Source organism: Chiloscyllium plagiosum, unplaced genomic scaffold (assembly GCF_037043375.1).
Source record: "Chiloscyllium plagiosum isolate Xiang-an unplaced genomic scaffold, Cpla_swu_hap1 HiC_scaffold_37, whole genome shotgun sequence".
In the NCBI taxonomy this organism is placed as follows: Eukaryota; Metazoa; Chordata; class Chondrichthyes; order Orectolobiformes; family Hemiscylliidae; genus Chiloscyllium; species Chiloscyllium plagiosum.
Genome location: NW_028270175.1, coordinates 18,849,885 through 18,874,828, shown reverse-complemented (window position 1 = coordinate 18,874,828; position 24,944 = coordinate 18,849,885). Strand labels below are relative to the sequence as shown.

At 41.1% G+C, this 24,944-nt stretch overlaps 1 protein-coding gene across 3 annotated transcripts; it reads left to right on the top strand.

The window, feature by feature from the left end:
- zbtb48 (zinc finger and BTB domain containing 48) lies at positions 1–24,935 on the top strand. 3 transcript variants are annotated; one of them, XM_043675976.2, is made up of 12 exons: positions 20–126; positions 1,209–1,406; positions 7,205–8,177; positions 10,103–10,214; positions 11,450–11,542; positions 12,666–12,752; positions 17,625–17,779; positions 19,327–19,463; positions 20,561–20,725; positions 21,376–21,464; positions 22,509–22,782; positions 24,583–24,935. In XM_043675976.2, exons 3-12 carry the CDS (start codon positions 7,207–7,209, stop codon positions 24,672–24,674), a joined length of 2,175 nt encoding a protein of 724 aa, XP_043531911.2. In that variant the 5' UTR covers positions 20–126; positions 1,209–1,406; positions 7,205–7,206; the 3' UTR covers positions 24,675–24,935. The 3 variants fall into 3 exon arrangements, with proteins under 3 accessions (XP_043531910.2, XP_043531912.2, XP_043531911.2); XM_043675975.2 differs by lacking the exon at positions 1,209–1,406 and having other exon boundaries at positions 1–126; XM_043675977.2 differs by lacking the exon at positions 1,209–1,406 and having other exon boundaries at positions 1–126; positions 22,509–22,795.
- Positions 24,936–24,944: the final 9 nt, after the last annotated feature.

Here is a 24,944-nt window from a genome sequence, read left to right as displayed (position 1 = left end):
GTTTGTAGGTTCCCTTTGACAGATGTTTGGAAGATGGCATTTTCATTTTCACTCATCACTTGAAACTAAGAACGTCATTCACATCACATCTATTTCCAGTGGCAGTCAGAAAATATCATCCTGCAGGTAGGAAAGCCTGAAGTTAATCACAACAAGAAAAATACAGCCTTTTTACTGTTAATTACCGAACCTTACTGCTTGCAATCTCTGCTGCTTTGGCAAGATTTATTCAGCATCTGGAGAGAACTCGGGCTTTAGCCCCATTTCAGAAGGGCCTGTGTATGACTGAATGCATGGTATGCTTTGCTGAGTTTCCTGAAAGCCATTTGAAATGTTTTATTGTATAGAGTTTTGAATCAAATTAGTTAGGCCTAAATAGGCCTCTCACTAAAAATGATCTGAACTTAGTGAGTTTCTGAAAAAAATAATGCCAAGTTGAACTGAATGCAACGTGTGTGCTTGAATAATGTTCACTTTGCAGAGATAATTAGTATTTCATTTTATGCAAGTCTTTGCCACACAGTACCTGACATAACTACAGTGGCTGGTATCCTATTACCAAGTGAGGAGAAAGTGAGGTCTGCAGATTCTGGAGATCAGAGCTGAAAATGTGTTGCTGGAAAAGCGCAGCAGGTCAGGCAGCATCCAGGGAACAGGAGAATCGACGTTTCGGACATAAGCCCTTCTTCATTCCTGAAGAAGGGCTTATGCCCGAAACGTCGATTCTCCTGTTCCCTGGATGCTGCCTGACCTGCTGCGCTTTTCCAGCAACACATTTTCAGCTCCTATTACCAAGTCACCCTTTATTTACTTGTTCACATTAGACTGGCTGTGGCCAGCCAGCTCAGAGTGAGGAGATGCTCCTCAGGAGATTATTAAATCCCCTGTTTATTTTTTTTTAATTCAACGGTAAGCAAATTGACAATACACATAACACGTCAAGAGTCAAAACAAAAACCTATAAAGAAACAGGGTCACAAAAGCAAACGCCTCAAGTCCACTGATAACCAATAGGAAAAGCAGTAATCCCCAGTTTATACCAGTCAGCCAGGGCTTCTTGATTGGGATTGTTAACTTGAGCCAATCAAGGATTTTGTAGTCCACGAGATCCAAATAGTTCCAACTACTACATCCCTCCTCCTGCCAAGTCCAGGGATGTAGGACTGGTCTTTCTCTTAGTAGGTTTTAGTGTGATGTTTTCGCCCTAGGTCCAGTTCCTCTGATTCGGATTCTGACACGGACAGTGTGTACCAGACCTGCATCTGAAACATCTCGGGAAAGTTTCGCCCTGTTCTTGCAGCGGTAACAGTATTAAGGCCGCATCCATCTTGGACTCTGAGGTTTCCTTGACACTTGATGACGACCCACGGTTTCTGACAGGCTTTCTGGCTGTTCTGAGGAGCCAGGTATGTTTTGCTCCTGCCCCATTTGCAAAGTAGCAACTTTCAGATAATTCACATGTTTGTTCAGGACTGCCTCACCGACCTGAATTTTGTAAATTACAGGAGCTGGCATTGTGACAACCTCACCTCGTACCCATACAGGGCTATTTCATCCCTTGAAGTAAATTGTTCCTCTCTTGTTTAGAGGAGACGTGTGACTGGCATTGATGTCCCTGCTGCTGTTTCACCATTCCCCCCCACCCCACCCACAATGTGTCTGGAAATATCAGATTTAACCTGGTGCGGAGTCTTCTCCCTATCAGCAACTCTGCGGGAACTATCCCTGTTTTTGCGTAAGGGGTATTCCTGTAATCAAACAGGAACAGGGACAGTTTGGTAGTGAGTGACACTGTCAGGTGCTTACTTAAATCTGCCTTCAACGTTCGGACCATTCTTTCCACCAGACCATTGGATGATAGATGGGATTTAGCTACTTTAGGAAATACTCAAATTCCCTGCTGGTAAATGATGTCCATGACCAATACCTCCAGGCATCTATGTATCGCAACAATGCTTGCAGTTTCTCAGTTGTCATTCCTGAGTTGGCCAAACAAACTTTATACACATTCAACCACTTTGAGTGGGTATCCACAATGATCAGGAACATTGAGCCCATGAAAGATCCTTCATAATCGACATTAACCCAGTCTAGGGTTTACCCAGCCTTTCCCACAAATGTGGGGGCACCACCAGTGGCAACGTTTGTCCTTGTTGGCATACTGGGCACTGTCTCACCAATGCAGTTACATCAGCTTCCAACCCTGGCCATAGGGTTCTAGTTTCTTGGGAGCATCTTCATCTTGGAAACCCCAATTTACCCTGGTGGAGTTTTGCCAGTATCTGGACGTGACCTTTACTTGGGACAATCACTCTTGCTCCCCTTAGTAATATGCTGTCTCAAAATTTGTGAGAAGATTTGTAGCTCGGGTGCTCGTTGCTGTGGTTCTGTTCGCCGAGCTGGAAGTTTTTGTTGCAAGCGTTTCGTCCCCTGTCTAGGTGATATCCTCAGTGCTTGGGAGCCTCCTGTGAAGCGCTTCTGTGGTGTTTCCTCCGGCATTTATAGTGGCCTGTCCCTGCCGCTTCCGGTTGTCAGTTTCAGCTGTCCGCTGTAGTGGCCGGGTCGATGTGTTTGTTGATGGAGTTTGTGGATGAGTGCCATGCTTCTAGGAATTCCCTGGCTGTTCTTTGTTTGGCTTGCCCTATAATGGTAGTGTTGTCCCAGTCGAATTCATGTTGCTTGTCGTCTGCGTGTGTGGCTGCTAGGGATAGCTGGTCGTGTCGTTTCGAATTCATGTTGCTTGTCGTCTGCGTGTGTGGCTGCTAGGGATAGCTGGTTGTGTCGTTTCGTGGCTAGTTGATGTTCGTGGATCCGGATCGTTAGCTGTCTTCCTGTTTGTCCTATATAGTGTTTTGTGCAGTCCTTGCATGAGATTTTGTACACTACATTAGTTTTGCTCATGCTGGGTATCGGGTCCTTCGTTCTGGTGAGTTGTTGTTTGAGTGTGGCTGTTGGTTTGTGTGCTGTTATAAGTCCTAGTGGTTGCAGTAGTCTGGCTGTCAGTTCAGAGATGTTCTTGATGTATGGTAGTGTGGCTAGTCCTTTGGTTTGCGGCATGTCCTTGTTCCGTTGTCTTTCCCTTAGGCATCTGTTGATGAAATTGCGAGGATATCTGTTTTTGGCGAATACCTTGTATAGGTGTTCCTCTTCCTCTTTTTGCAGTGCTGCAGTGTGTTGTGGCCCTTTTGAATAGTGTCTTGATGCAACTTCGTTTGTGTGTATTGGGGTGGTTGCTTTCATAGTTCAGGACTTGGTCTGTGTGTGTGGCTTTCCTGTGTACCTTTGTGGTGAATTCTCCGTTTGGTGTTCTCTGTACCATATGCTGTCCTCTATGGTGATCTGGTCTCACCAGATCCAGAAAGGTTTCAATCCTGGTTCCATTGGTCATTCTGTTTCCCACATTACCATCAGCTGTTTTAATTTTGCTAGGACAGGATTTTTTTGTGTCTACAGTTGGATATTGTCAGGGGTGTCTGGAATGGTGTCCACGAAGTTTAAAACCAGAACGGACTCTTCCAGGGGAGGCACCACTGGTGGAGTATCTGCCAGTTGGAGGCAGCTCAAGGCATCCCCTTTACTTGTACACGCTGAGAATAAGGGCCTAACACTGAAGTCTACCAGAAGCCACGGGTGTCACCACCTTGCCTTCCTTCAGTAGCCTTAGCAGGGGTTTGTGATCTGTTACTGTGACAAATTCCCATTCGTAAAGATACTGGTGGAACTTCCTCACAACAAAGATGACCGCCAAACCTTCCTTCTCTGGCTGGACATTTTGCGTTCCGCAACAGCCAAAGTCCGTGGAGCATATGCTATTGGGTATACTTCTCTGTTGGGCTACCGGTGAGCCAACACTACCCGATACCATACAGGGAGGCACCAATTCTCGATTTGGATCATAGTTGGCTGTCGGAGAAATTAGCCCAATAAAGCAGAGACCACACAAACCAGATCGGGTGAAATTGACAAGCTATTTAAAGCTGGAAGAGAAATTGACTAAGCTGAAACAGCACAGACAGTCAGTCCAGGTAGCCGAGAATTCTCTCTCTCGAGCTGAGGATGAAGCCAGGTTTTACAGGAATCTTGTACAATAAGGTTAATTAAAATGGGGAAAGATACAATATATTTGGATATTGAGTAATCCAGTTACAATGATGATAATTGAAAAACAGTTATTGGATGAATGTCCTGATTATCGATACAATGCACATCCTGACAGTATCAATGGGATCAGGAGATTCCAATTCTCTTTGCAGGTAAATGATAATGTCTCTTTTGAACCAGTAAGGTGCTTCCATTGTTGTGTCCTGGAAGCGATGTCCTTGGTGGTGCCTCTCCGTCTGACCTGTTCTTTGTGTGACTTTGGTATTGCTCCCTCTTTGCAAGCAATATACACCTATTCCAGTTTTACATTTTAGAATAATTACCCTTTAACTGTTAAAAATCTCTTATGATTTCTGTTTCCAGCGCTGGGCCTTGCAAATCCTAAATTTGTCTGTCTGCTCCCAGTTCCATTGGTGATGATTTTTGAAATACTTGCTTTGTAAATTTTGTTCACCTACAACAAAGTTTAATGAAAACCACATTTCTATTTAGATCGAGAAATATATGTGGGGGGAAAAATAACTCTGTTGAAACTTTATTGCTGGAACAGCACAGCAGGTCAGGCAGCATCCAGGGAACAGGAGATTCGACGTTTCGGGCACAGGCCCTTCTTCAGGAATGTGCCCGAAACGTCGAATCTCCTGTTCCCTGGATGCTGCCTGACCTGCTGTGCTGTTCCAGCAATAAAGTTTCAACTTTGATCTCCAGCATCTGCAGACCTCACTTTCTCCTCGAAAAATAACTCTCACTAGTATCTGAACTGTTGCTAGATCAATATATTAAATACATTGTCAAACCATCTTGTTTTAAACATTAACCTCTATGGGCAAAAAGCATTCATGCAAATCCACTGAAACTTTGAAGCAAAAGAATTGGGTCCTGTAATAATGTAACACATTTATTGTTCTGCTTTCAATATATCACTGTCAGTAATTACAATTCATAGATTGCTGACAACGCATGATACCCAATGCAATGTGTAGGAGAGGGATCTCTGGAATCTTGGGATTTTGAGCAGTTAAGTACTTGTGACGTACAAGATGCACTGTGGGAATCCCCCAAGAATCCATAGATTCCCAAGGATCCAAACTCTCAATCTCCACCATCTAGAAGGATAGGGGCAATAAATACATGGGAACACCATCACCTGCAAGTACCCCTCCAACCACTCACTATTCTGACTCGGAAATATATAATTGTTCCTTTGCTATCACTGTGTCAGAATCCTTGAACTCTCCCTCAATTACACTGTAGGTGTACCTCACTAAATAGGCCGAAATATTGCAAGTACGTAGCTCACCACCTCCTTCTGAAGGCTTAGGGATAGGCAATAAATGCTGACCCAGCTGGCAAAACCCATAAGACTGAAATAAAATCCTATAATCTATGTTTGGGTTCATAACTGCAGTAAGCAGTGCTGCTGGTTTGAGTGTGCAACTAATAAAGATTTGAGGAAGTTCTCAAGAAAGAAAGACAGACAGCTTTTGTATAACAGTTTCTGTGCTCTCCAGATGTATCAAAATACTTTAATGAAATGCATTACAGTAGTCACTGTATCTTAAAAATAGGAAACACAGCAGAAAGTTGGTACGTGACAAACTCCCAAAAACAATTTGGTGATAACCAGGTACGCTATTTTAATGAGGTCATGGAATAATTATTGGCCAGGTCACAGGGAAGAACTCCCTTATTTCTTTTTAAGACAGTGTAATCATGGGATCTCCTACAGCCACTTGATAGAGCAGTTGGGGCATCAGATTTACATCTCCTCTATGCTGGAGGAATAACTACGTAGTTCCAAATCAGGATGACGAGTAAGGGGTACTTGCAGATAGTGGTGTTCCCATGTATCTGCTGACCTTGTCCTCCTAGGTGGTAGTAGTTATACTGCCCTGTTCGACGTGAAACCACAAACTTTGAACTTGGAGGCAGGAATGCTATCCATTGAACCATGACTGACACCAAAAGAGTAAAGTCAAAGGCAGCATCAAGGGAAGTTGCTTGTTATCATCAGGCCTATTTAAGTTGCTAATTGATCCATACAGAGAGCTCTATGGGATCAAACCTCTTAATATTCACACCCACTATCCGGAATCCTAATGGACATAACCCTTTTCGATTCATTCCAATTGTAAATATTCCAATTGATGAAACCAATGAACTAAACCGTCCTGTTCAATCCTATCATTTCCCAACCACAGTGCACAAAGATAACCAGAAACTGTTCCCCAGATATCTGAAGTTTGGTACACTGCTTCTGAATATTGGTAGCTGGTATTGTCTTGGCCTCAGTTGTATGGTGTGAACACTGGTATAAAATGGTCTTGTACTTGTTATTGTCTGTTCTTGTTTAGACAGTTTTTGATCAAGTGATCAATGATTGTGGGACCAGAATTATATTTATCTGTAATAAGTTTATATTTTTATTTGAAGTTTATTGGTATTCTTTGATTTTAATATCTCTTTCTTTAAAAAGGATAATATTAACTTTTCAGGGTTGAAATTGATGACATGCATGTGACATTGCTGAAATGAGTAGCCATTATTATTTAAAGGTATTAGAATGACAAAACTACAGTAAAATCTCTTACTAGGGGTGGTCACGGGCTGAATGGATTAAAAAATTGCCCAAATTAAATGCTGGGGCGTTACGATGTGTTTCTGAATTTGGAACTTTGACACATGGCATTAGTTAAAAATCACACACCACCAGGTTATAGTCCAACAGGTTTAATTGGAAGCACACTAACATTTGAAGCACCGCTCCTTCATCAGGTGGTTGTGTCCTCCACAATCACCTGATGAAGGAACGGCGCGCCGAACACTAGTGTGCCTCCAATTAAACCTGTTGGACTATAACCTGGTGTTGTGTGATTTTTAACTTTGTACACCCCAGTCCAACACCAGCATCTCCAAATCATGACACATGGCATTGACAGTGTAGCTTTATACTGTAGTAACCTGTGCTGAATCTGCTCTTGGACTGTTTGAGGAAACTTTCCTCTGTTTCTAAACCTGTGTCCTGCAAGTGTTTGATAAAGTGGTGGTAAGCAGATTATTCATCATTTCTTGCAATAAATAATGTCTCTATACCTATTTTTAGATATGGAAGACCATTTTTCCAAACACAGCAAGAGGATACTTCATGCATTGAACAAACAACGGGAAGACGGTAAATTTTGCGATGTTACACTGGACCTGGGTGGCCGTTGCTTAAACGCACACCGTAGTATCTTGGCGTGTTGTAGTAATTTCTTCCACAATATTTATGGAGCTGGCACATCTGCTGAAGTCAATCTTCCTGATAGTTGCACTAGTGTCTTGGGCCTTCTGTTTGACTTTATATACACAGGTGAGCTTCGGTTGACCCAAACAAATGTCTCTGAAGTGCTCAGTGCAGCAGAACTCCTTTCAATCCCTGATGCTGTTCAGGCTTGTCACCATTATCAGCAGAAATTTGTTGAAAATGAGAGTAGTGAAGAAACTTCATGCAGCCAAACAACCACTGAAGATAGATCTGTGAAAGTACCAATAGAACCTACCAAACATTCTGGAGATGTTGGAGTTCCTGTAAAACAAATCACTGTCACACAAATCAGACATTTTGGCAGAAAGAACAACAAATGCAATGATAAACAAACACTCAACTTGCTTACTGACAAGCAGAAAGATAAAATAAGAGCCTTTGCTATTCAGAAAAGGTCTAGAGAATCCTTGATCTTCCCAGGAAGCCAAAACTGTAATCAGGTAAAGGGCAAGGAAGGTGGCTTAAGAGACAACAATGAGGAGAACAGTCATGAGACCACCAATGGGAACAGCAACTCTACAATGGACATAGACCTGGTCAAAGTCGAAGAAGATGAGGAGGATGAAGATATGAATGACAGAGGAGAACTGGACCATGACTACATTCCAGCCAGGCACATTTGTAAGAAACCGAGAAAAGATACCACACAAGGACTGGACAGACAGAAGCTCAAAGCCTCAGAACCAGCAAACAGAAGGAATGATCCTGCAGAGTGTCCAACTTGTCATAAGAAGTTTCTCAGCAAATATTACCTCAAAGTTCACAACAGGTAAATTGACTGCTGCCAATCACAACATTTAATTGTTGAAGTTAATGAATATGCTGTTATCTCATGTTTGTGTGATATAGAGAATAATGGAAACTCAGCAACAAATGCAGTGATGTTGTCACACTGACTTGATTATTCAGGAGAACAAAGAAGGAGTGATTTATAATCATCGTCTGAAATCAAGGATGAAATTGCTGGCCTAAACTCACTCCCAAGTTAAAAAGATTATAATATGCACTGCTCTGGAGGTGGAGGCACTTTTACATTTGTCTGTTACAAGGCATGTTGACCAAAGTATATTGTAGATCGGGTATGGAAGACTACCCTGACAATTGCAGGGTAATCAATCCTGTTTGGTTTGAGCATTAACTAATACTTCATCACCTGACGCTAACAGTAGAACGGATCTTTAGCACCACTACCTCCACCCATCTCATCCTACTACACCTCACAAAACTGAAGTAGCAAAACTACATTTTCTCCCATATTCAATTTTCTTCAATAGAATAAATATTTCAACTCTCAAGATTTGGTCTTGAAAGCCAATTAGTTTGGGATAAGATAACTTGTGGGTCATTAAAATAAGCACATCCCTACTGTTCAGGGGAAACTCAAGACATTCAAAGAAAAGATATTTTAAAAGGGATTAGCTTAGAATGGCATCATGGTCTGTACTGACATGATGGGCAGAAGGGCCTGTTCATGTGCTGTCCCGTTCTATTTCCATAAAAACTGTCCCTGCAGTATGCCTACTGTTCTCTACTGCATTTGCAATATTCTCTGTGCATATTCTGAGATCACCATGAAGGACTCTCCTTCTCAACCTTTCCCTGCCCTGAGGTGTGACGACCATTAATTGTCTCCACTACTAGTTGTCACTCTCTGAGAGGACAGCCCTATGATCTGGTAAGGCTATGGCAACTTTATTCATGCTGAATAAAACTTTACAGGCATTCAAAAGAAAATGGGATGATTGTGGGACTGATGAGGGACCAACTTTAATCAAAAGTGCTTTGCTGTTCTGAGAAAGTATGCAAATAAATAAGTGGTCACCCACAGCTTCTTAAATTATGTTTTCTGCAGATCCATCATTATCCTTCTTCCCATTCTCCCTGTGCCTGGATACTGATCACATGCAGCGTTTTCTTATTGAGATCTCATCAAAGTGTCATCTCATGAGTATCCCAACTTGGCTAGTTCTCACACAGTGTGCAATTTGTCTTTCAGGAGGAAAGCAAACATTCACTCCATAGAATTGTGGAACACAGAAAGAGGCCATTTAGTCCATCATACTTGTGGTGGCTTTTTGAAATTTCAAGGGCAATTACGGAAAGCCAATGAATGCAACCTTGCCAGCATTGCCCGTATCCTGTGAAGGGGTTTCACAAACGATAGATCTAGAAATGATTGTTTGACTTATCTTAACTAATCGCACCAGAACAACAGTAAAGTCTCCTCCCATACCCACTTCACAACTGCTTTTTAAATGACTCTGGGTGTTGATCACTCTTTGTGGAGAACCTCCTGATGTTAGTTCCAAGTTAGCATTTCATTTGTTTAAACATGTGCCTGCTTGCCCTATTCTTGCAGGCTTGTCTTAAATATGTTCTGGATTAGTATTTTCAATGTTGTTTACTATCTGAACTTGTTCGCAGAGCTCAGTTATCTTCCTACATAACTCATATGGTGCTGGGTATCAGTCTCATGGTTCTCTATGCTTCCTGGACTTAAATATGGGCAGAACTGCAAACAGTTGCTAAACTGTTCAATCAAATTCACAAAAGTTTTAACTGTCTCAGTCTTGGGACAATCTTCATCCCCATTACCTCATCCCACTCCTCCCCTGTAAAAATAACCTACAGCTTCGGTTTGTAAGGTGATTAGTACAAACTAGCATGTTCCTAACGTGGTTGTTTTGTCTTCAGGAAGCATACAGGAGAAAAACCATTTAAATGCACCAAGTGTGGAAAGTGTTACTTCAGGAAAGAAAATTTACTTAAACACGAGGCCAGGAACTGTGTGACCAGGACAGGCGTGGTATGGAAACTAGGTTTTTAAACATTGTTTTTAATTGTTGCATTCTTGGGAGAATTTTTGCTAATCAACTTAAAGGTGCCAGTCAGAGTAAGTTTTAACAATAATCTACATCTGGCACCAATGTATCTTTTGATGTTGAACCAAGTGTTTTACATAGTGTTTTTACCTCAAAGGTGGATAAATCTTAAATCAGAACAGATCTGTTATCAGAAACTTATGATTCGTACACAATAATGGGAATAGGGATGTAGGAAAATGAAAATTTTTAATTATATAAACACCTTGCAAAACTTATGATTATTCCAAAGAACTTTACAATCAACTGCTTTTGAAGTGTAGTCGCTGTTGAACACCACAAGATCTGAGAAAACAGGAAAGAGATCATGACTAATCTGATTATGTGATTTGGTTGAGAGTTAAATGTTGGTCAAGTCACTGAGGGATTTCTCTTGCTCTTTTTCAGAATAGTGATGGTAATGGATCGTCAACTTGCTTTTTGAAAGGACAGACAGGGCCCATATCTGATTTGGAAAATCAATGCAGCAATGAGAGTATAAGCTTAGACTCTTCACTTAAGTCTCCAAAATGAAGCTCAAATCTACAACGTTCTGATTCAGTCGAGATTGCTACCCACTGAGCCAAACATTTCACCTGCTCAAACTTTAAACCTGGTTGCTGAGGATTCATTGTCTGTACCTGGGCAGTTGATCTTAGCTGGGCAATGACAGCTTTGACACTTTTATACCTAGAATATACAGCTGTCTTATATATTCTGTGCTCACTATCATCCCTGTCCCTTGTGCCCCAATGCACTGATTTCAATATTCCCATTTTTGCTTCCTCCTCCAGCCCTACATCTCAAACTGTGCTGTAAAGTCTTCAGATTATGGTATCCTGCTCATCCACCAGCTGCAGGGTCATCACTTCCTGAATCTCTTTCTCACAGAACATTCTCCCTGAACCCCTCGTGTGTAGCTGCTCTTCCCCAACTTTTTATAACTTTATAAGGAGTGTGCTTTTAACTCCATTACCATCATCTCTTGCGGTTCTTCACTGTTGTTTGGTCTCCACGCTGACCTACAGGGTGTCTTGACAGGGAGCATTTTAATCTGTTGAATAGTGCTGAACAACTGCGTATTGTCAGTACAATCAGAACAAATCCATTGATTGACTAAACCTCTTTTCCTGAAACCAATGTAATTCTGATCACGGTTTTTTTGCTTTTCTCCCTACAGGTTTACACTTGTCATGAGTGTAGCAAGACATTTAAAGGACGGACGGAGTTGAGGAACCACCTGGTATCTCACACAGGTGAGATGCCCTTCAAGGTAGGTCCAATGGCTCTGATCAGTCATGGATTGCATCAACTAGTCTCAGCTGGGGTTATCATTTTGAAGCTACAATTAACTAGATGAGTGAGGGGAAGTTGGGAACAGAAATAGCCCTGAGTTCTCATTCCTGTTAAGCAGCATTTATCTATGAAAGTTTTGGCTGTGGTATGGCTATTAAGGGTGAGTTACATGGTATGTCTAGTTAGGGTGGCTAATTGTTGCTTGTTAAAACAGAGGGCAGCAACAACCATTGTCTGGAGAATGAAGGAAATGAGTAAGTAGGAAATAGAATTGTACAACACAAAAAGAAGCCATCTGGTGCCTCATTGCCGTGACAGCTCTTTAAAACACATTAGTCTCACTCTTTCTCCACTACCTGCAATTTTTACATGTAAAATAAAATTATTATTGAATCTAATTCCACCATCCTTTCAGACAATGCATTCCAGATCACAACAAATGCTGTACGTAAAATAAATTTCGTATTGTTACTGGTTCTTTTGCCAATCTCTTTAAATCTATGCCTTCTGGTTACTAAGCCTTCTGCAACTGGAAGAAATTTCTCCTCATTTAATAAAACTCCCCTCAGGATTTTTTTTAATCACTTAACTTCTGAACTCTGAAGAGGAGAACCACAGTTTCTCCGCATATCAGAAGTCTCTCATCCTTAGTACCATTCTGATAAATTTCCTCTACACCTATTCCAAGACCATGATATCTTTCATAAAGTAAAGGTACCTAGAACTAGACACAGTACTCCAGCTGATACTAAGAAGTGTTTTATAGAGGCTTAGCATGTAATGAAAGATGATGGAAGGTCATTAAAAAAAGGCAAAATGCTGAAAACATGTAAACAATTTATGCAGGTATAATGCATGAGTAGTACACAATACATAAATATGATTTACAGGGTGTTTATCTAAATGTCAAATATCTGATGTGCTAGTTGTGATAAAAGCATCTCATTTGACTCTAATAGAATTTGCTATGCTTCAAACATCAACACTTTTATATTAGAACAGAGAGAGTACTAACCTTACACTGTCTAACCAGCAAAAACTTTATTTATTTCTTGTTTACTCTTTGAAATTCTGTTATCTGTATGTTTTAACCTTTTCAGTGCTCCTCATGCCCTCAGCAGTTCATGCAGAAAAAAGACCTGCAAATTCACATGATCAAATGTCATGGAGCTCCAAAACCATACCCGGTGAGTGATGAGAGGCAAGTTATAATATAGTGCACCTGTATTTATGTGGCATCTAAAAGCATACTATACTTTGCTGCACTGATAGTTACATATCCAGATCAGTAACAGCTACGCACTCTGTAAGGAGCTCAGGACTGCACCACATAGTAATTAATCATGGATCCCTGTCAGTTCTCTAGATGTTACATTTTGATTTAAGCTATGATATCTGAGGAAGTTAAAAATCACACAACACCAGGTTATAGTCCAACAGGTTTAATTGAAAGCACACTAGCTTTCGGAGCGACGCTCCTTCATCAGGTGGTAGTGGAGGGCTCAATCCTAACACACAGAATTTATAGCAAAAATTTACAGTGTGATGTAACTGAAATTATACATTGAAAAATTGATTGTCTGTTAAGCCTTTCATCTGTTAGAATACAGTGATAGTTTCACTTCTTTCATGTGTAAATCACAAAACCTTCTTTTTATAAAAAAGTTGCATTCTCGGCTTAGCTGTTAACAATGGTGATAGCTAAACAATATATTGAAGGTGTTGGCCCCCTGTGTTCTCTGTCTATGCCATGATGTTTAGATTGATTCTAATCTAAAAAGTGAGATAACGGAGTTTTACATAAATTCATGCAGTTTTTGAGCTCAGAGTTCTACATGAATGCATGTAGTTTTTGAGCAAAGTACAATGTAACCCTGCAAGTACAAATTCACCCCACAAAATATATGTGTGCATGTGGGTCTTTGTCTGTGTGTATGTGTGTGTGTCTGTCTGGGTTGGGGGTTGTGAGTGTGAGAAAATGGCAGGCAACTGGAAGCTAACATTCACACTCCTAGCCATATCGTTGTCCCATCCTTCAACATTGAACCCAAGAAAGAGTTGTCGACATGTTGCCTGCCATTTTAACATATCACTCTGTTCCCTGGCCAACATCTGTGTCAGGCTCGCTGCAAATATTCCAGTGAAGCTCAGCGTAAGCTGGAAGAACAAGACCTCATTTTCCATTTAGGGACCTTGCAGCCCTCTGAACTCTATACGGAATTCAATAATTTTAGGGCCTCAACTCTCCCAGTCCCCACACACCAAGCTTTGTTACCACATTGTCTGCCATTACACACTGCCCATTGTTAGCCACTAACAGAATTCATTAACAGCTATTCACTCTCCTCACCAGATCATTATTCACTCCTTTGTCTGACCAACTGTTCTTGTCTCTCTTTTGGCTCTATCCTCACCTCTCACCTTGACCTTAAGTTTACCCCCCACCACATAGTCTGTACATAAACCGACACCCTCCCAGAAACAATTAGTTTGAAGGAGGGGTCACTAGAAATGCCAACTCCTGCCTCTCTTCACAAATGCTGCCAGACCTGCTGTGCCCTTCCAGAAACTTCTGTTTTGTTTCTGATTTACAGCATCTGCAGTTCTTTAAGTTTTTATTTAGTTTAATTAGGGAGTTAGATACAGTTCTTGCAGCCGTGAGCAGGAGTCCCGAAGCATGTATTGCCTGCTTGGTGCCAGGGTTAAGGACATCTCCTCAAGGCTAGAGAAGAATGTAGTGTGGGATGAGAGGGATTACAGTTGTCATCATCCACATTGTTATCAGCGACATTTCTAGTCCTATTAAGGAGATTATTCTGAAAAGATTTTGAATAGTTAGGAGCTAAACTAAAAACCAGAGCTTTCAAAGGTAATAATCTCTAGAATTCTACCTAAGGCACAGGCAGTCTGGCATAGGACAAATTAAGTCAAGGAGTTAAATACATGATTCAAAGATTGGACCAGTAGAATGGGTTTCAGTTCATGGGGTACTGGGCTAGAAGCAAGCAGTTGCAGTGGGACAGCTTCCTCTTAAACCATGCAGAGACCAGTGTCCTTTGAATCAATTAACTAGAGTTGCAGAGGAATTTTAAACTAATTGAGGGGGGTGGGGGGGTTTGGGAAGGGGGAAAATATAGGCTAACAAATACAGGATATAGCAGAATTACAGGGCAGCTACTTTGATAACAACAGCCAGTGTAGGACAGGAAGGGGCAGTATTTATAAAGGTAGAATAAAAGCAGTGATTAGGGTTAAAGGGAGGTAAAGCCAAAAACAAAAGGCTCTTTACTTAAACGTTCAGTATTCAGAGGAAAATAAATAAATTAATGGCACAAATAGAGGTTAATGGGTACAATCTTTGTAATAGCTATTAAGATATGATTAGGAGGAGATCAAAGCTGGGAACTAAATATTCATGAGTATTGACTTCTCAAAAGGATAGTCAGGAAAGAAAGGGTAGTGGTGTACCATTGTTAGTATGGGAGGGAAGAGGTACAATAGCAAGAAATGATCTTAGATCAGAGGACGTAGAATCCGTACAGGTGGAAGTAATTAAGAGAAAGGGGAAAATGATACCGGCAGGGGTAGTCTTTCCGCCTTCTAACAGTAACTATTTGGTGGAAATAAGAAAAATCAGGAGATAATGAGGATATGTAAAAAAAGGCAAGAATTTTTGCTATAAATTCTGTGTTACGATTGAGCCCTCCATTATCACCTGATGAAGGAGCATCGCTCCGAAAGCTAGTGTGCTTCCACTTCCCGATCCTCCGCCCTTGAACCCCGCCCCTCCAACCGCCACCAGGACAGAACCCCACTGGTCCTCACCTACCACCCCACTAATCTCCATGTACAGCGCATCATCCGCCGCCATTTCCGCCACCTCCAAACGGACCCCACCACCAAGGATATATTTCCCTCCCCTCCCCTATCAGCATCCCGTAAAGACCACTCCCTCCGTGACTCCCTCGTCAGATCCACACCCCCCACCAACCCAACCTCCACTCCCGGCACCTTCCCCTGCAACCGCAGAAGGTGCAAGACTTGCGCCCACACCTCCCTCCAAGGCCCCAAAGGAAACTTCCATATCCGCCACAGATTCACCTGTACCTCCACACATATCATCTATTGCATCCTTTGCACCCGATGTGGCCTCCTCTATATTGGGGAGACGGGCCGCCTACTTGCGGAGCGTTTCAGAGAACACCTCTGGGACACCCGGACCAACCAACCCAACCACCCTGTAGCTCAACATTTCAATTCCCCCTCCCACTCCACCAAGGATATGCAGGTCTTTGGACTCCTCCATCGTCAGACCACAGCGAAACGACGATTGGAGGAAGAATGCCTCATCTTCCGGCTAGGAACCCTCCAACCACAAGGGATGAACTCAGATTTCACCAGTTTCCTCATTTCCCCTCCCCCCAGCCTGTCTCAGTCAAATCCATCAAATTCAGCACCGCCTTCCTAACCTGCAATCTTCTTCCCGACCTCTCCGCCCCCACCCCAGTCTGACCTATCACCCTCACCTTGACCTCTTTCCACCTATCACATTTCCGACGCCCCTCCCCCAAGTCCCTCCTCCCTATCTTTTATCTTAGCCTGCTGGACCAACTTTCCTCATTCCTGAAGAAGGGCTAATGCCCGAAACGTCGATTCTCCTGTTCCCTAGATGCTGCTTGACCTGCTGCGCTTTTCCAGCAACACATTTCCATCTCTGCTTCCAATTAAACCTGTTGGACTATAACCTGGTATTGTGTGATTTTTAACTTTGTACACCCCAGTCCAACACCGGCATCTCCAAATCACATCTTCTCTATTTTGACATTGTCAGTCCCTTTTAGCATCTTATATACCTCAATTAGATCTCCTGTCAATCTTCTGAAATGAGCTAAAGAGTTAGTGGATGGACCAGTGATCTTCCAAGAATCCTTAGATTTTGGAAAAGACCCTTAAGGATTGGAACACTGCCAATGTAACATCCCTATTCATAAAAGGAAACAAACAAAACCGGAAACGATAGGCTCATCAGTGAAATGTCTGTTATTGGAAAAATGTTAATGTCTGTTATAAAGGATGTGATAGCAGAACAGTTAGCAGTACACAATATGATAAAGCAGAGTCAGCATGGCTTCACAAAGGGGAAAATCATGTGACATATTTATTAGAATTCTTTAAGGAGATAATGTGCAAGGTAAAGGGGATATAGTGAATGAAACATAATTAAGGCGGCATTTGATAAGGTACTGGATGCCGATCTCCTAATAAACATCATAGCCCATGATATTGGAGGTAGTATATCAACATGGACAGAGAATTAGCTAACCAATAGAAGACAGAGTTGGTTCAGGGTGACATTTTCAGGATGGCAACTCCAACTAGTAGAGTGTCAGAGATTAGCACTGGGGTCACAATTATTTAAATATGTATTAGTGAATTGGATGAGGAATGTGAACATACAATAGCTAAGTTTATAGATGACGTAAAAATATGTGGGAAAGTAAGTGGTGAGGGTGACACAGATTCTACAGACTAACATAGTCAGACTATCTGAGTGAGCAAAAACTTGGCAGATGGAATATCATGTGGGAAAATGTGAGATCCTTAAGAATCGAGGGGCTGAACATCATTTAAATGGAGAAAGATTGCAGAAAGCTGCAGTACTGTGGATTTTAGTTTCTCATGCATCACAAAAGGCTAGCATACAAGTTCAGTGGGTAATAGGGAGGCAAGTGGAATGTTGCCATTATTCAAGGGGATATTGTGTAAAGATAGGGAAGTCTTACTAAAACGATACAAGGCACTGTTCAGACAACACCGAGAATACTGAGATCAGAGGGCCAAAATTGATCAAAGAAAAACATGGTCTAGAGAAGGTACAGGAGGTTGTTTCAGGACATATTTTTTAAAATTGGTAAAGGTTATGGGGAAAAGGCAGGAGTGTAGAGTTTGAGGATTATCAGATTAGCCACAATCTCATCAAATCATTGATCAGGCCTGCTTCTGCTGTTGTATCTTATCCTCTTAAAACAATTAACGTGTAGCATGTTTCTTGTTCGCAGTGCTCCACTTGCTCCAAATGTTTCCTCACTCGCAGTGACCTGCATGTGCATGAACTGTCCAGGCACCAGAGGGAGAAGCTGTTTGTGTGCGAGGAATGTGGTCACAGAGCTTCCACTCGTCATGGTCTGCAGTTGCACATAAAATCCAAGCACAGGTACATTCCTGAGCATTCTCCTTAATGTACTGAGGCAGTAACAGAAGGGCACATTGCACACACGTAGTGCAAGCACAACTCCTTTTGTTTTGGCAACGATTAAAAATCAAAATGATGAATGTTTAGTGTTAAAATCCACATGTACAGAGAAATTCATAGTTTATTCAATCGGAATTGTCACAAACTACCAAAGCTAATCTCTTAATTGAAATTGGGTCATTTGAAGAGGAGGGATAGAGGGAGGGTGAACATTATAGGGCAGTTGGAGATAAGAGTGCAGAGATCTTAGCTTTGGGGAAATCCAGTATCAAAATAATTATGAATGGATTATGGAAGGAAAGAATGTGAACAAAATGGCCTTTTCCAAATGCAAACTTACTTCCACGCAGTTCAAATTAGTTGCTTTGTGTTCAAACAAACAAGTTTGGATGAGTTATGACTGTGCTTACTCATTCACATGCAGTCTAACTCACTCACCCCAAAATCAAGTAACTGGCTGATATCCCTGTTGCATAGCCTGTGGAGAAGTACAGTCTAATCTGCTGCACCCACATTGCTAGAATCTCTATTGCATATGATGGAGCAGCAGTCATAAACCAAATGGTCAATAGGTTCAGACAATATCTGCATTCCTTAGTTTGATATTTTTGATGGTAATTCAATTCCCTTTTGAAAACAATATTTGAGATTTTTCAAGAGACTGATATTTCAATTTCTGTTTGAGGAATTGGTGCTTCGATAGAGGAGTGTGTCTGGAACACAGTATCGCTGACAAAGACATTGCAATGATTAATGCTGACAGAGTTACATAGAATTGCCAGAATATAGTTAAACATTTTGACAAAGTTCTTAAAATATATAATTTGGCTTTAAGATAATTGACAAAAGAAGCAGATGGGAGATGAGATTTCTTTCCATGGAATACATTTCCTGAAAGGATGTTGGAAACAGATTAAATAAAAACTTTCAAAAGAGAATGCATACCTATAAGGAAGCAGCAAGGATTTGGAACTAACTGGACACATATTTCAAAGTGATGGGCCAAATTGCTGCAACTTTCTATGAATTGTTACTGGTGGAATTGAAGGGCTTAGTTCCTTCATTTCATCTTCCCAAATAGAGGATCAGTTCCCTCCCTTTATATTGAAGTGTTTTTTTGTTTAAGTACAGAAACAGTTATTTGAGAAATGGGTAAATTTGTGTTAAGGATGCTATTTATATAGGGCACCCCTCTCGTACTGTAATAATCTTTGAGATATCAATACATGTGGTGACTTTCCTGTTGAGGCACAATATTGACCAATCTCATTTAAAAAGGAAAAAAAAAGTTGCCTTTCAAAAACAGAGAACTTCTGAAAGTGATTTATGGCCCTCAAATAATTTTTGTCACCATTTTAGTTAGAAAGATGGCAGTTAATTTGCACATGAAACTCCCACAAACAGCAACATGACCAGAGTCTGTTCTGGTGATATTGGTTCAGATTGGAAAGAACATTTAATGTGGGGTGGGAACAGGAGTGACGTTCACTTTTGTACCTCTGTTTTAGGAATGAGCGGCCCTATATTTGTGAATTCTGCAACAGAGGATTCACACAGAAGGGGAATCTGAACGTCCATCGACGGACACACACGGGCGAGAAGCCCTTCCAGTGCCATTTATGTGGGAAAACGTTCAGGATTCAAGGTGAGCAGTTGCCTCCTGATTCAAATGGAGCTTGGCCATTTGATTATTTACAACTCCCTAACAGAGGGACCTATGCAAATTTCTCTTAGCAATGATAGCGATGGCAAACTGATCAACTGGTTTTGCACTAATACCATACAGTGTAGCCATGCCCAAACCTGTGCAGCGTTTTCTGGCCTCTGTTCAGCACTGGGGACCACATGTGGGGGTGGGAGACAGTTTTCTGGAGTTGGCTAATATTCCTGGGATTGGGAGAGAAATGTAGACAACTAGTTATCCAGCAACCCTCTGCTGATGCACTCTAGACAGGGTAGTAACACCGTCCACAGTACAGCTAATAATATTAGCTGATATTGGTAAAAATAACCATGAAGGTGTCAATCATAATTTTAAAATCTGAGCTCCAGTAATCTCCTTTATTCAAGAATAAGCAGGAGTATGCCATTCAGCCCAGAGTCCACTCAAATATTCAATAAAATTACAGTTGATTTGATAGTGATCTCAACACCTGTGTTCCTCAATCCTGGACTCTCTCCTTGAGTGAGAATAGATACAGCTTTGAATACATTCAAAAACTCTCTGCTGTGGAAAAGAATTCCACAGATTACACACAAGCAGGTGAGCAAAAAAGTGAAGATCAAAAGCAGTATGAAAACATGTGACAAAACAACAGTGAGATTGACAGAGAGTCAAACTACAGACAGACATGGTCTATCCAGTTGTGGCAATGTGATTCCACTCCCCCACGTTTGTCTTTTAACTGCCCTCTGAAGTGGTTCAAAAAGAAGTCTCATCTCCACTGTCTCAGGGCAACTAGTGATGGCTAATAAGTGTCAGTTTTGCCACCAATGCACACATAGATAATGAATAAGATTAAACCAACAGATTAAATTTTAAAAGCAGGACAGAAGGTGAAATTGACTGATTTTGTCAGGTTGTTGCCTGAAAAGGAGGGCTTTGCCGAAGGTGAAGTGATAGTTATGGAGTTTGATTTCACTGGCCAGCATTGAGCAGAAAACACTCAGCTCAGTCATGCAGCTGATGGGTAAAGCATGAGATAGGTATATCTTCAGGCTCTATTTTCATTTTTATTCCAGCAAGCTTGGACAAACACAACAGGACTCATACAGGTGAACGGCCATTCAGCTGTCAGGTCTGTAGCCAGACCTTTACAGAGAGGGGTCCTCTCCATCGTCACATGGCCAGCAAGCATCAGGAAGGGCGGCCACATTACTGCGATATCTGTGGCAAAACCTTTAAAGGTAATGTTTCATATACAACGTGGTACGGCAATATTTTATTTCTCCAGCCTTTCCTAATGAGCTCTAATAATTTCACTCCAGCAGTGGAAATAACCTTGAATACAGAGTGGCTGGTATTAATACTATCACACTGTTTAGATTTGCAAACCGGGTGGCTAGTTTTTTTTTCTGCATTTCTTTTCTTACCCCCATCAACTTGACAAACTCTTCCACAGTTGCGGACAAGTGATTCTTGCTGAAACCTGCACTTTTGAATGTTGCAGGAGGAACAGCTGTAAAACAGTCTCCCAGCCACTGCTTCCTCAGCCTCACACTCAAACTCACCTTCCAATTCGGTTCAGTTTGGGATGGATAGATTTTTGGTCTCTCAGGGAATTAAGGGATATGAGAAGTGGACAGGAAAGTGGAGCTGATACTTCGAAGAACACAAAATAAAGCAGAACTGAACAAGTCCAAGAACAACCTGCTATACAGGAGCGTACCTGGCTTCTGTAGAACTCTACCTGAAGCAAAGTCACCCCACTTCGAGGGAGGATGTAGCCAGGGTGGGGAGTGGGAATGGTGGTGAACATTTGGGGAATTGGGAAGACAGCATATGGGTCAATGCAGTCACTAATTGTAACTATAATTGATCTGTTCCTTCATTTCAGCCATTGATCAGTTGCGTGTACATGTGGGGAGACACAAAGGGGTGAGGAAATTTGAGTGCAGTGAATGTGGCTATAAATTCACTCGACAGGTGAGACCCTTCATCTATTGATCAATTTTTTTTTTAAACTATGAAATTTGCATTTTAGCTCTGCAAGTATTACTGAATTCTCCCAATACTGGGATCAGCTAGAGGTTGAGGTATTGAGGGAAAGAGAGGAGTACTGCCAGTCAAATAAATCTGCAAACTACAATGACTAACCATAGGGAGTTGTGAATGACAAGAGTAATTTATGGAAAATCTAGATCAAAAAAGGAGAAGATTTTGCTGATAGGTTGTGATATGGGACAGGAGTCAGCTCACGTGAAACACAAACACCAGCAAGGTCTAATTAAGTTGAACAGCCTTTCTTTGTTCGACAACTTATAAATCTCAGGACCCCTATAGAACAGCTCACAATAAGGAGTCACCAAGCAGCAACTTTAAAATGACTAGTTATGATGAATGTGACAGAAGAATGTCTTTTTTTCCCCCCAATCATAGATTTTTAAAAATGCTAAACAGGAAGGCAGGCAGACCAGGTCTCAGAAAATAAGATTATTTTAGGGCAGCACCTTTATCAGAATTCCTGTGTTTTTAATTGCCAGTTATGGTTGTCCTTCTGTGGCTTTGATATTCCTAACAAGCCACTTAACTTCAGCTCCTGCCTCTCATAATGCTTCACAGCTACTAATTCTGTCTAAGGCAGAGTCGGACCACTCACAATATAGTGTTTAAATCCATCCATTTCCCCAGCTTGAATACTTTCCAGTTCTACAATGCTCAGAACTTTGTTATCCAGTCCAACCTTTGTCAGTTTCCAAGTTACTTGGTCTCATTGTTGGCAATGGAGCCTTCAGCTGTATTGGAACAAATCTGTGGCATTCCCTGTCTAAATGTCTCCATCCTGTGAAATGCTCCTCAAAACCTACCACTTTAATCAAGCTTTTGGTCAATTGCCCTAATATCTCCTTATGCAGCTGTATGACAGCCTTTGTATAGAAACACTACTGTGAGACTCTTAGAATCTTTTTAAGTAAAAGCAAATTTCTGTTGACACTCTACTCAGCACTGATGTGTTTTGTTCAAATGCAGGCTCACTTGAGGCGACACATGGAGATTCATGGACGGGTAGAAAACTACAACCCCCGTCAGCGAAGGTTACGCAACCTGATCATCACTGATGAGAAAGAGGAAGGTGCAGAGAGTGACACAAACACAGAAACATGCACGACCAACCTATCAGACCAGGTCCTATCCACCACAGCCATAAAGACTAATCCGTGCACAGAAACTCCAGAACTTTTACCTCATAGGTTGACAGGCATCGGAAGTTACCAATTACAAGAGAATGTGGAGCTGGCCATTGGTATGACAGACATGTATGTTGAAGAGGTCACCATAGTCAAGATATAAAAGAACTTATTGCCTGAAGATGGGGTCAGAACCTCAAAACAAATAACTGACTCTTACTTTGTAAAATATGTAAAATAAAATGGAGTTTCTAAGTAGTCACTGATCAACACAATCTTCCCTTTACATTTTGTCCACTCACCCCCACAATTCAGTATGTCACCCAGACTTGCACAGTAAAGAGGGAGTACTGCCTTTTCAAAGTACCATTTATCAGATGAAACATTAACTCAGACACTCAGGGATTTTCAGAATACTGTGTCATTATTTGAAGACAAGCAGGGGTGTTCTTTCTTGTCCTCACCCCTAGCCCCTGTTCAACCAGCATTTCAAAGTGCACATAACTGCTCATTTAGCAAATCATGCAATATTGTTTTGTGAAAAGACAAATTTGAATTTTCAAAAAGTGCCTTTCATGTCTTCAGGACATTCCAAAGCACTTCAAATATTTGCTTCCTTTCAACAATGATTTAATTTGAATCATCCAATGTGCACAACAAGATCCCACAAATTGCAGTGTGTTAATTACCTTTAAAAATTTTTAATGGGATGTGGATGTCACAGGCAAGACCAGTATTTGTTATCTGTCAATAATTACCAGAAAGTGCAAGTGTACTTACAGCACCATTTCAAAGAGAAATCTATCTACAATGAAGAATCCTTGTGTTGGACAAGACATCAACCAATGGAGAAAGTTAGCTTTTTCTTCTTATTCCCAGATAATGTCTACACTGGAAAAGTACTCCATGAAGACAAGCAATCTTGTTCTTGCCTGTTCTGGCTTACACACTGATCTGTTTCCCTTAAGTGGCTTAGCAAGCCTTTCAGTTCAAAAATAATTAGGGACAGGTGAGGAATTCCAGATGTGGGCATTGCTGGCAAGGCCAATGAAAGAAAAAACAAACAACTGCAGAGATACTGCTCAAGATTCAGCTAAGATGGCTTAACCATGCTGACCTCGTGGGTGTCACTGCCATCCACTGGTCACATACTCAACCTGCAAAACAATAATGCAGAAAGAATGCATTAGAAACATGAAATCTTGGATATCCTTAAGCCTGGTAGAAGTTAATTCTCATCTCTCCATAGATGCTATTTTTGATTATAAACAAAAAAAATTTGCAAGAATAGAACTTTAAGATGAATATTGCTGGCAATGAATTAAACACTAAAGACAAAAGCAAAATCATCATACATAGTGGAGAACCAAAAAAGAAATCAAAAAAAGTCCTGGATATATGTAACAGGTGCATTAGGTTATTTAGAGCTGAAAATATATTGCTGGAAAAGCACAGCAGGTCAGGCAGCATCCAAGGAATAGGAGAATCGACGTTTCGGGCATGAGCCCTTCTTCAGGAAGGCTTATGCCCGAAATGTCGATTCTCCTGTTCCTTGGATGCTGCCTGACCTGCTGTGCTTTTCCAGTAACACATTTTCAGCTCTGATCTCCAGCATCTGCAGTCCTCACTTTCTCCTCAAAGGTTATTTAATAAGCATTTTTGTTCAAAGATTTAAAATCCTTCAAACTACAACAGAATACACAAATGGTAAAGCAAATAAAACAAAAAAAAACTAGATTGAGATATTGAACTAATGGCAAATTTGTCAAGCAATGTTATTTGACAGAAATTACAGGGTGTTTGAATGAAAGTTTGTACGTCCCTGTCGGAAATTAATTTCATGTCAGAATAAATACTGTCCAAACACAATGTGGAAAAAAAAACACAACTTTCTCCATTTCCCCTCCATTCCACAGGTCACAAGCAACTTCCTAGAGCCTCAATCAAAATTTCACCTTCATTGGAAGGAGAGACAGCTATCGGACATCACTGTAGCCCATCTAAATAAGTGACAGACAACATAAATAGAAATGCTGGCTGAGTTATTTTTATCTTCCGAACGATCATGTGGTATTACTCAAAGATGACCAAGGAATGATCAACGTGTGGTGAGCAACATTTTACTCAACTGGCAACAAAAACAATAGGTTGTTGCTTGCAGTTAGATCTTGCAGTGTGGAAAATAGCTGCTGCATTTGATAACCATAAAAAGGCACTATGCTTAAGAAATAATGGAACAAAAGTACAAATATAAATGCAAATATTTTCTCAACGGGAA

Bases quoted from the DNA above. Each gene is read 5' to 3' on its own strand.
- zbtb48 (XM_043675975.2), top strand. From the start codon at position 7,207: ATGGAAGACCATTTTTCCAAACACAGCAAGAGGATACTTCATGCATTG. The intron at 12,753-17,624 runs GTGAGTGATGAG...TCTTGTTCGCAG, and splicing joins GAGCTCCAAAACCATACCCG to TGCTCCACTTGCTCCAAATG. The intron at 21,465-22,508 runs GTGAGACCCTTC...GTTCAAATGCAG, and splicing joins GCTATAAATTCACTCGACAG to GCTCACTTGAGGCGACACAT.